This window comes from Crassostrea angulata, chromosome 8, assembly GCF_025612915.1.
Source record: "Crassostrea angulata isolate pt1a10 chromosome 8, ASM2561291v2, whole genome shotgun sequence".
NCBI lineage: Eukaryota > Metazoa > Mollusca > Bivalvia > Ostreida > Ostreidae > Magallana > Magallana angulata.
Genome location: NC_069118.1, coordinates 46,268,212 through 46,280,171, shown reverse-complemented (window position 1 = coordinate 46,280,171; position 11,960 = coordinate 46,268,212). Strand labels below are relative to the sequence as shown.

General features: G+C 32.1%; 1 protein-coding gene across 2 annotated transcripts; it reads right to left on the bottom strand.

The window, feature by feature from the left end:
* Positions 1–1,333: 1,333 nt before the first annotated feature.
* LOC128160011 (uncharacterized) lies at positions 1,334–11,375 on the bottom strand. 2 transcript variants are annotated; one of them, XM_052823247.1, is made up of 6 exons: positions 11,239–11,375; positions 11,017–11,097; positions 8,270–8,728; positions 3,495–3,572; positions 2,433–2,581; positions 1,334–2,016 (listed from the first exon to the last, which is right to left on the bottom strand). In XM_052823247.1, exons 1-6 carry the CDS (start codon positions 11,273–11,275, stop codon positions 1,801–1,803), a joined length of 1,020 nt encoding a protein of 339 aa, XP_052679207.1. In that variant the 5' UTR covers positions 11,276–11,375; the 3' UTR covers positions 1,334–1,800. The 2 variants fall into 2 exon arrangements, with proteins under 2 accessions (XP_052679207.1, XP_052679208.1); XM_052823248.1 differs by having other exon boundaries at positions 2,433–2,578.
* Positions 11,376–11,960: the final 585 nt, after the last annotated feature.

Genomic DNA, 11,960 nt, shown 5'->3' with positions numbered 1-11,960 from the left:
GGAGTAATTTTATGTACACTTTTATTTTAGTACACACTATATATTCAAATAATTTAGTCTTTTGGTAATAAATGCAGGTAGGAAAGCAGCTCGCATAGCGTGTAAAAGAAAACCAAATGCAATAGCGGGTTATGTATTCTTAAAAAAAATTTTTTTTCATATCCTTGCTACCTCCATAAACTGTTTGAATCACCAAAAAAAACAACATATTACTTTTCTTATCAACATGCATTTCTATATTTTGTAATCAATTATTTGTAAATAGTCTTAATAATATTTATTTCATAATAACGGCCGATTTGCACAAGCAATTTCGCAAATATGATATTTATATGCATTGCCTTTCAGATGAGAATCGTATGTGAATCATATGTGAATCATAAGTATATCGAATTATAATATGAGTATCATATGTCGCGAAGTTGCTTGTATACCTTACCTATGAATGTTTTTATGGTAACTACAACTAATATGTACTTCGAAATATGAGGTCAGCCCTTGCATGTCCGCGGAGTTCGTGCTCCTAAAAACGCTTTCAAATTGACCGATCATTAACAGTCCAAGTACGGTCACCACAAGTTAGAATTGTTTATTGTAGCTGTCTGAATTAAACTTGACAAAACTAGCTTTAAAACATTTTTAACAGTTCTTAAAACAAACGCATCCTTTTTTTTTCTTTTTGATCAAGTATATTTCATTCTTGCTAGTTTAAAGCTGTATATATGTAACTTAGAATCGGTTTTCCTCAAAAAAAGATATTGGAAAATATATCTTGGATATAAATATTACATAATGAAAACTAACTATATTATTACATAAAAGTACGACTGTAGAAACGCATATTTACGAGAACGCTGTTCAGTTGGAGGAAATGAAATTACTACGTATGAATAGGGAGCGCATTTAATCATTGATATGCACGTTGACTGTCATAAACTGAATTAAGAAGGAAGTTTAAAAAGAGTCCATCCTACTTAGATGCAGTATGTCAAACAGTTGATGAATAAAAGGAAACAATGAAGTTTTCCAAATGTATAAACGTACTGCACAATACTTAAACATAATACTAATCTTCCTTTTTCAAGGGCGTAATCTACGGAAGTGTTAGTGACAGAGTAAATTCGACTTGGTACCGTAATATATAGCGTGTAAAGATTTTTAACATAAACGTTAAGTAAACTCCATGATGGATTTTTTTTTTTATTATATCAAAACTCTTAATATATCAAACATCATGATTTAAATTGATAAAAAATATAAAAGAATGAAATATAAAATATGAAAGAAATATGAAATGTAAACATCAAAATCATAAGTAAATAAGTTTTTGTACATAACTGAAATTTAAAATATACTTTAAAAACCAATTCATTGGAAAAAACAAAATTAAACAGTGTTACTACAAAATATTACACATCATTTGCAGATTAAATAGTATCAACAATTATTGTTATTGTTCCCAAAAGTATTTAAACTGATTTTCACAATATTTTTTTTATTCTTAAAAAATACAGAGTAAAGATCAATTCTAAAGTATAAAAAATTATGATTTCAGATCTAAGTTAGGTCAATTTTTTATTTAATTGAGAAAATATTTTATAAAATCAGACATGAATTACAAATAGTAGTAGGAGGACTTTGGGATTAGCATTTCATATGCACTGTCAGGTACTTTAGTTTGATCAATATTTGTTTGGCATGAATTTTTGTGAAATGAGTGGAAATACACTAGAGATTATTTGTTTTTTATTGTTGCTACTGTGTAGGAAGTGTGGATAATACATAATAAGAAACGAAGTTTCAGCCAGATGATATAAACACCTCGTTATGATCAGCTTTCTCAGTCACGTGATCATACATTGAAGGGTCAGAATCTCCTTTTACAAAATTTAAATCCAAATGATGATAGTTCTGCTGATTTTCATCGTCATATGTCCTTTTTTCGTTTTCTCTAAGTTCATTGTATATATCATTTGTAGGCATGGCACCTTTCCCGGGACCATCCAGAGCCTCAAACTGCAATGAATAGCAGGTATGAAGAAATCTCTAAATATATTTTCCAACATTCATTTTTATATTTTTTATTTAAAAAAAAGAAGGAATATGAAAACGATAGAAAAAAAAATGAATAATATATTTAAGTAATCGTAGCTAAAAGAATATGCTCTATATAGATTCTAATATAAGAAGCAACACATTTTCTAAGTTCTAGATATTCAAACGCAATCGGTCGCCTAGAAATTGATCCGGTTGAATAACTGCTGCCATAATAGTTGGCTACATAACTTCCGTTGCTAAAAATATACACACATTTTGTTTGCCAATATGCGTTGTTATTGCAAAACTTTACCATTTAGAATTAATTTCCATGTTTCTTCTTTGTAAAAGTTCTTTAATGTTTTCAAAAGAACAAAAAGGATTTAAAAACCTACCCGGCTGTCTTTAGCAGAATCATCTAAAGGTGTGTTCTTGTTGCACGTTTCTTGTATTTTTCGTTTTTTGATGAAGAACAAGATGATGAAAACAACCATGATCAAAGCAATCACCACAGTAATTGAAATAATCAATGGCAAACTAGCTACTAACGAAAAAGAACAGCTGATGTTAAGAATGATGTAATAGTGTAACTTTTAAATTAACAGAAAAGGTTTAAATACAAAATACACAATGACAGTGAAGTACATGTGGAGTTATTTAAATGATAAAATATAAAATATATTCAAATAATTAAGGAATATGTTTAGGTATTTTGGTAAGCATATCACAGGAGGGTTCAACAGATCAATGACAGTAGGGTTTACATGATTATGTAGAGTGTTTACTTTTAAATTGATTATATAAAATATGTTTACTAGGTTGCTGATAATCCAATGTTCATCTAAAGAACGTAAATTTTGTACAGTGATATGCGTAATTCATACTTTAGCAAGATCACAATTTATTGGCTAATTATAGAACAAAATTTGACAAAATATTTATTTTGTATCCAAAATTCGATAGATATTCTACTGTATTTTGACAAGCATTTTTAGTTTAAAATAAAAAATAGCCCAAATATCATGAAATTGTGTTTTTGTTAATATGTGATGATTCAGGATTCTTCTGATCAATATTAAAAAGAATGAATGGTTATAAGAATTGTTTATATAGTCGAAGAAGGGCTCTGTAGAAAGATATGATTTTTTTTAATGATAAAGCCCACAAAAAGTGATTTTTTTCTTAAATTAAAAATTATTTAAGGTAAAAAATATGATATCGAATTGATCCAGCCAGATCAAATGAGTGTTATGTCGACAACTCAATCTCCTTGCATTAGACGTGCGCTTAAAACCTACGTTGTTGAAATGTATTTAAATTCATTGTTACTAGTGTGGAAATAAAGTACATGTATTCATATTCAGACTTTTTTTGATTAAAAAAGTTATAAATCTCACTACAATCATGTCAGAGAATGTTTTTTAAGGGTAACTTAAGCTTTTTATTAAAGAACATACCTTGAACAACTGCCAAAGATGGAGTGGAAGAACTTGGTTTTTCTTGCATACAGCTATTGTTCATGTAAACACTGCTGGCTGTGTAAAATAATACAATTTTCTATCAAAACGTTCAAAACTAAAAAATAAGACTGGTGTTTTTTGAGTTTAATCTATGAAATTTCGCAGCCAGAACATCAGAAAATCTTAGAAATGTCGAATGTGATGAATTGTAAAAGTACACCAAAAAGAATTACAATTTGGTAGAGAAAAAGAAAGAACGTACTTCTTTTAGTCTAGATCTGGACTCTAACATATGTAACCAAAACAAGAGGCCAATTGGCCTTAACGGTCACCTGAGTAGCATATAACCCATACAAAAACTTGTCATGGAGTCTCATATATGCATCTAATTAATTAGGTTTCATACTGGAGTAGAAAAATTATAAATTTGTAATGACGACCACATTTCAAAAAGAACTGTGAAACCTATAATTTGGTGAAAAACTAAGAGATCTGGTCTACAAAATAATGAATTTAGTTTTCCTTTCAGGTGTGTGGGAGTAAAGAAGATATTTTGTTAACGTTATATACATTAACATCTATACATCCATTTTGGCCCTGCCCTAGAGTCAAAACCCATACCCCAGGGGACATGAAAATTAAAATTTCAGTAGAGGACTTCCTGGTAAACATAATTATTAGTCTTTTTTTTTTCATACAGATGTGAGAGAATAGAGAAGATTTTTAAACATTACATGCATTAACACTATATTGCCGTATTGCCCCCCCCCCCCCTCATGTCCTGAACCCCTGACCCAGGGGCCATGAATTTCACAATTTAGGTAAAGGAGATTGTGGATATCATTACCATGTATTCAGTTTTTTGCCCACATGTGTGGGAGTAGAGAGGAAGATTTTTTAAGATTTAAAACATTTTTACTATATGGCCATATTGGCCCCACCCTAGAGCCTGAACACTAACAAAGGGGTCATGAATTTCACAATTTTGGTACAGGGCCTTATGGACATCATAACCAGGCATTTAGTTTTTAACAAATATATATGGGAGTAGAGTAGAAGATTTTCTATGATTTAATACATTTTTACTATTTGGCCATATTGGCCCCAACCTAGAGCCTGAACCCCTGACCAAGGGGTCATGAATTTCACAATTAAGGTAGAGGGCCTAATGGACATCATAACCATGCATTTAGTTTTTAACAAATATATATGGGAGTAGAGAAGAAGATTTTCTAAGATTTAATACATTTTTACTATTTGGCCATATTGGCCACACCTTAGAGCCTAAACCCCTGACCCAGGGGTCATGAATTTCACAATTAAGGTAGAGGGCCTAATGGACATCATAACCATGCATTTAGGTTTTAACAAATATATATATGATAGTAGACAAGAAGATTTTCTAAGATTTAATACATTTTTACTATTTGGCCATATTGGCCCCACCCTAGAGCCAGAACCCCTGATCCAGGGGTCATGAATTTCACAATTTAGGAGAGGGCTTCATGGACATCATAACCAGGCATTTAGTTTTTAACAAATATATATGGTAGTAGAGAAGAAGATTTTCTAAGAATTACATTTTTATTATATGGCCATATTGGCCCCACCCTAGAGCCAGAACCCCTGATCCAGGGGCAATAAATTTCACAATTTTGGTAGAGGGCCTCATGGACATCATAACCTTTCCTCACATGCGCGGGAGTAGAGAAGAAGATTTTTGAAAATTTGGCTTTTTTTGCATATTTGGCCCCGCCCGTGGCACCCTAGGGGTGGTAGAGCCATAAATTTCACAATTTAGGTTCTCTTACCATAGAGATGCATCACACCAAAATTGATAACGATTGGCCTGGTAGTTTTCAAGAAGAAGTTAAAAATGTAAAATTGTTAACGCACGGCGCACGACGCACGACGACGGACGAAGACCAATTGCAATAGGTCACGTGAAGGACTCAGGTGACCTAAAAAAAATTAAAAGCGAAAAATTATGTAAGAGAGCACTGTTTAGTTTCTGGTTAAGGTACAGTATATTGTAAATAGTATTTGCGGGAAACAAAATGGCAGACGTCGCGAACTGTTTACGCTTCATACTTCATAAAATGATCTGCAATCATTACATGATGGTTTTTGTTCATTTTGAGATCACCATTAAAGATGCCCAAGATCATAGATTGCGTGATGTCATTTTCAACGTCTGCAAAAGTTTATTTGACGGACACATTCGATTGTAAACAATATGAGCCAAAGTTTAAAAGAACTGTCACCGGAGAGAAAAAAAAAACGGGTGCAAAGTCAGCGAGAATTCGAAAATCTTGAAATTCCCTGAATCTACGTACAGGTCATTTTTGAAAGTGTTTTTTTTGTGTCGGACAAGTATAAAAAGAGCCTATCGTTATGGACATTGGAGAAAAATTTGAAACGTAGATAAGTAACGTTACTTCGCGTGGTTGAAAAACCCAAAAAGAAAACGGTTATAAAGGACAAAACACCCGATGTTATTACTAGAAATAACACAGAAAGTGTACATGTAAGTGAACGTACTGCTAAACGGTTGTTACACAAAAACCAGATTTATAGAAGATCTAGAGTTGTGAAAAAACTCTAGGATTGTTAAACAAATTAATAGAAAAAAGTTATGTGTTTACTGAAAAGAAGATGAACTTTTGAACAAAACTATTATATTTAGTTATGATTCCTAGGCCAAAACAATCGTGCTTATATCTGGAGTTACGCCCAAGAATCCTACCATCCGAAGTGCAGGTATGCTGTCTCAAAACCAAATGTTTCCGAGATGATATTGAAATAAAACTTGTAGAATGATACCTTATTACTTATATTTATATAATTCTCAGCAATTGCACGGTTAAATATTAAAATAGCCATTGATGAAATGTATTGTTCTATACATTACAAAGCGATTCATGGTGTTTTTTCGGACAAAGACACGGGAAAATGTAAATATAAGCTGGCATGGCATAGGGACTTTATGCAGGGTACAAGGTAAAATGAACGCTCAAAAGTATATAGGTATTCTTAATACCCACGACATTTCCCTCCGAACAACAATGTTTTTCAAGATGACAACGTACCAGTGCATATGGCTTGTGTTGTAGAGGAATATAAACACGATAATAACATACTAGGGAGTTTGGTATGGCCGGTCCAGAGTCCGGAAATTAATATTATAGAACCTGTTGGCATAGAATTAAAAGAACGATCCAAAATCTTTCCAGATAAATCAACACCCGATCAGCTGTTCAGATGTGAAGTATTTTAATACACCGCAGAATATTCGAAATTTGTACAAATCCATCCCAAGAGGCATTATGAGATGTATTACGTTAAAAGGGCATCTAGCCAAGTGATGAAGGTAGGCTATTTGGTGACTTTAGTATTGCAAGCGCCACAACTCTCAAATTACGTCCGCCATTTTTCCGCGAATATTTTTTGAACGACACTGTATTTCACTCTTCGATGTGATAGTCCAATCCACACTTTGCAAAAGTTGTTCCCCTTTGCGGGGTCAACCCAAAGGTCAAAAGGGAAAAAACAACTTTTCCCTTCTTTATGCAACCAAATATTTGGGCACCCTGTGAAGAAATCTCATAGAATTTGATTTATTCCTTCGATGTGTGGGTTGCCCCAACTTGGGACAATCAAAATTCACAGCGGAAACGGATTTCTGATGTCAAATGACGAAGTTACAGCCCTCTAAACTACAAAGGCTACTGTAAGAAATATATGGGTTTTCCCCAAAGATGGCGGCCAAGGGACATAACTTTTGTGAAGTGTAGATTGGTGTATTGTATGAAGAATTGATTTGAATAGAAGTATGTCATAGAAATCTGTAGACAAAACATACCTCAAATATACCAAGTTATTGATAGGGAAAGGGTGTCAATGTTCATCCATCCAAATCAAGGCGCATTTAATTTTACCTTTTTGCATTAAAATGCAGTTTTTGCTGTATTGACATTTCTTACCAGTTTAACTTACCACACAGAATATTAACAGCAAATATTGTTTTCATAAATTACGCACAATGATCAGATAGAAAATGGTGATTAAGAAAAGAACTGTATACCAGTATATTTCTCGTGATGTTTTTGCACTTTAAATTGGTTTACTTTTCAATAGTAACAGTTTGATTTCAAATAAAATATTTCTGAATATCAAACCTTTTTAATAATAAATGCAGTTTCTTTAATTATATCCTCATATTGTAAATGTCATTATGAAACATCAGTGTCAGTAGGTTTTTTTTTAAAGAGTACTTCATTCTCGCAAGATTTGGCTTAAAGGTTTCTTACTTTTTTTTCTATATGTTTGCATTGTTTTACTGTGAAAGTCAATCAAATTCTGTTATACTTATTTCGAGAGGTAAAACATGGTTTACCAAATATTGTTCATACATATCACATATTGAAACTTTGCATGTATTAAATACATATTCAAAAGTTTAGTGATAATAAATTTTCAAAAAATGCCTAATTCTATATAATTATTTAACTCTAGAAACCCTTCGGTATAAAAAAGAGTTTCCGGCAAAATTTATCTGTTTAATAATTTAAAATTGATTATTGCTGAATGTTGTGTTAGAATAAAATAATAATCTTTCTGTACTAAACGAATAAAATATACTTTCAAAGAAAATGATCATGTTTGTAGTAAATTGGAACTCTAAGAGTGAGATAACACATCATTTTTTATCTGGAATGTTAAATAAATGATAGAAAGCAGAATGCAGTACAAATCAGGATAATGATACATACGATAACACGCTATTGATTCCAGTTCTAGTCCAATTTCATTAATCTCTGTCATATCATCTACATATCTATACTGACGATAGCAGGAACCATTCTGACTTTCATTTTCGCCAACATTAACAAAGTACACAAACGGTTCTTTCCCGTCAGACAATGCTGAAATGTTTTTGGAGGTGAATCCGCGATCCGTTAGTATTACCGCCATGCCTGCGTATTTGTCCAGTTCTTCATAGTCTGTAAGATTCATCAGTTTTTCTTGAAGAAGGACTTCGTCTACATTTGAATGGTAATCCAGATTGCTACATAAGGTTTTGTTTCTTCCAGCCAGTATTTCGGTAGTCACATTGGTATTATTGAGTCGTGCATGGACAACTTCACAAAAACATGAAAAGTAATTTCTTAAAGTCGAGTTGATGGAATCCAAAACCAACAGTAACTTTCCCTGTATCGTGATATTACACCCTGGAAATTATAACCATCCAAACACGTAATAAAACTGTTTATTATTCATTTAAAATAAAATTTATGTAATGTACACATAGTTGAGGAAAACAGTAATGTTACTGACATTATTTGTGTTTCAGTGTTTCAGATTGTCGGCAACAAAATTAGTCTATTCTTGCTGAACATACGTCTGTTTCTCGGATTTAAAGTAAAATCAAACCAGAAATTATGTTCGAAGTGGATGTTTGTTATTCTTTATATCGAAAAATATATTTTTTGAATGCTACGTTGTCGATTGGTGAAATTTTGCAAGCTTTAATATTTAAAGTTTTCCCTCTGCTTTTCAGATTAAGGAAATTAACATTGTAGCATATGTGTCGACATTTTTGTTTGATACCTTTTATTGTACTAAGGGCCATTTATTTTTAAACCTAATAGAGTTTTAACTCAAAATGAAATTTGTTGTTTACAAGTTTATAAAACACTCAAAACATCAGACATCACAAAGCAAATAAATAATATTAAGTTTATTTTTTACACAAGAACTGGGTACGCTAAGCATAACATATCGGCCCTGTCGAAATGTGAAAAATCAAACACATGATATCTTTAATAAGTTCGCCGGAATAATTCATGTAGGACACCCCCTGTATGAAAATAACTTCCGTTTGCTAAAATTCACGGTAATTGAAATCTCCGAAACCGGGCAATGTATACGGATTTTGTAAAATATATAGGTTTTTGTAATGTTTGATCTGAAATTTCTACAAGGCCGAATTCGAGTATTCTGATTAGCACAATATTAGACTGCTTATTAACACGAAAACGGAAAAAAAATTATGTACAAGACTGCCGCCACTTTCGTTTTTTAATTTTTTCTATTTTCAAGATGAACAAAAAATGGATGTTTTCATTGGTCAGCTAAGACGTAAGATTAGTTTCTTGATTATGACCGTGCCTTAATAAATACTTAAATGTAAAAATCGACTTATGTTGATAATTAACTTACAATTAAAAAAAAATAAAACGGTTCCATGGAGAAATTTGAGTATTTTAATTAGTTTATTAGTCCTTAGACACAGTGTATTTGAATTACTCACAATTATAACCGTGAATTGCAGATAAAATGGTCAACATTGTTGTGTAGTAAAAACAACTATACAATATTGATTTCATGATGAATATAAGAAGAAATATCATATTGAAAAACCTAAACATTTCTTATAATTTACTATTTAATGAATATGAAATAATCTGTGTGCCTTTGTACTCTACATAAATGACGTAGCAAATGTAAAAAATGACGTCATAAAGTAGCTGAGAGAGAGAAAGAGAGAGAGAGAGAGAGAGAAGAGGTTGTACAGATACGTTTTTAAAGAATATCAAAACAGTTTTATTATCGAATCAGAAGTCAGAATCAAGACTCGGTATTTATGTAGATCTATATACATTCTCTCTCCTTGTCGGAGATTTACGGAGACAGCCGAACGTCTGGTTAAACGAGACTTTATTACACTCTGGCGTAGGAACACATGAGACAAAAATGTCTAAATTATTCATATTATATAAAATAAAACCTGACTGTTTTCAAAGTGTTTATATATAAGTTTCCTTGAAAAACAATGCTTCAGCATTCTTTACATCGATTTTTTTTTTATTATTTTCAAGAACAAGTCTTGTCAGTGGCGATGATTTGTGCTTGGGTCTAAACACTGTTTCACTTTCGGTTTGCCAGAGTAACTGTATAAGAGAGTTGATTAAAATCAACTCCCAAAAACTATTTCACAAGAAAAAGTAATAGTGATCATATTCCTATGTGCATGCATTTAAAGCGCCCAGTGTATTTACTGGTACATGGATGTCATTAGTCTATGTAACGGGACTGTCTAGGGGTTAGTCGCGTATATATATTATATATTACGTTGCGTCAATATCATTTGATTCCCTTTTCTTGAAAAACGATCAAGTCAAGGCCGATTTATATTAAGTCTTTCATACCAATGTTTTAAAATACGTATATGTTAGTGTAATGGGACCTCATCCTTTATCTACGTTATTCGTTGTTTTTTTTATAAAGGATACTAATAGAATGTTTGATCAAACAAGATTATAATTTGCTGATAAAATACTTCATCAAATCAGTTGTTTAAATATCAATGGACTTTCCTTATGGAACTTATTTATAATATGACTGCTAAAATCACGTTAACCGAACGTGTTAAATATACTAATCAGGATTAAACATATCCTACCACACCATTTAAAAGAGATACATATACATGTATAGTATAACAACAGTGATTTACCTGTGGTGTTGAAATTATAGTCCTCACATGTAGCCTCCGCAGATTCAAGTATCGGTGTTGTTGATTCCTTTTCGTTTGGAACTGTAAAAATGTTAGGCAATACAGAATTTGGTAACCTTTTTATGCAAATCTAACATACGTTTCAAGCAATAAATTTTCATAGCATTGCTTTATATAAAATTCCTCTTTTAAGATGAAAATAAAGTTAAAAACATATTTTACCTTCAACCGGTTTAGCTTTACTCTCGCTTGTCCCCATGACAAATTAAATACATAAGTTTACCGACTTTAACGTCTCAATGTATCATGTTATGTTGTGTGATCAACAATAAAAACACACGTCGTACTTTCCCTGTTTTCTGCGTAAATACTGCTAACCACAAAGTCATTGTAAGTGTTTTCGGATCCCGGAAATAAGAAAGTACTTACGAAATAAATGTTTGTGACATTATACCTCTAAAATGTAAAATCTATAAAAAGAATCCAACATTACCGACAGTGAATCCGACGTATTAATTCACTGCAATTCAACTGCAGACACTCTGAAGTTAAGGATGTTAAACATATGCAAATACATTGATAATTTAAACGACTATAGACGTGCATGCATGACATTTTTAATTGGTAAGCATATACTTTAAGCGTTTTATGACAAGTAATAAAAGCTATAACGCAGCTTAAGGCGTGTTCAGCAGAGCGAGTGATCACAGGCGCTTGCCAAACTTTGTGTTGCAGGTATAGGTATTGCATGCCCTCACTTGGTTTAACACGCCTCTGGAAACTACTTAAAATTAATCAAAGAAAGAAAACTGAAATTCGATCTTCATTTAAGGTGGATTGACACATCGTCACAAAATGGCTGACCTCTGATCGAAACGACATTTCGTTTTATTAAAAGGATTTTATCGACGATAATATGTAACTTACTTCATAGCCGAATGTAT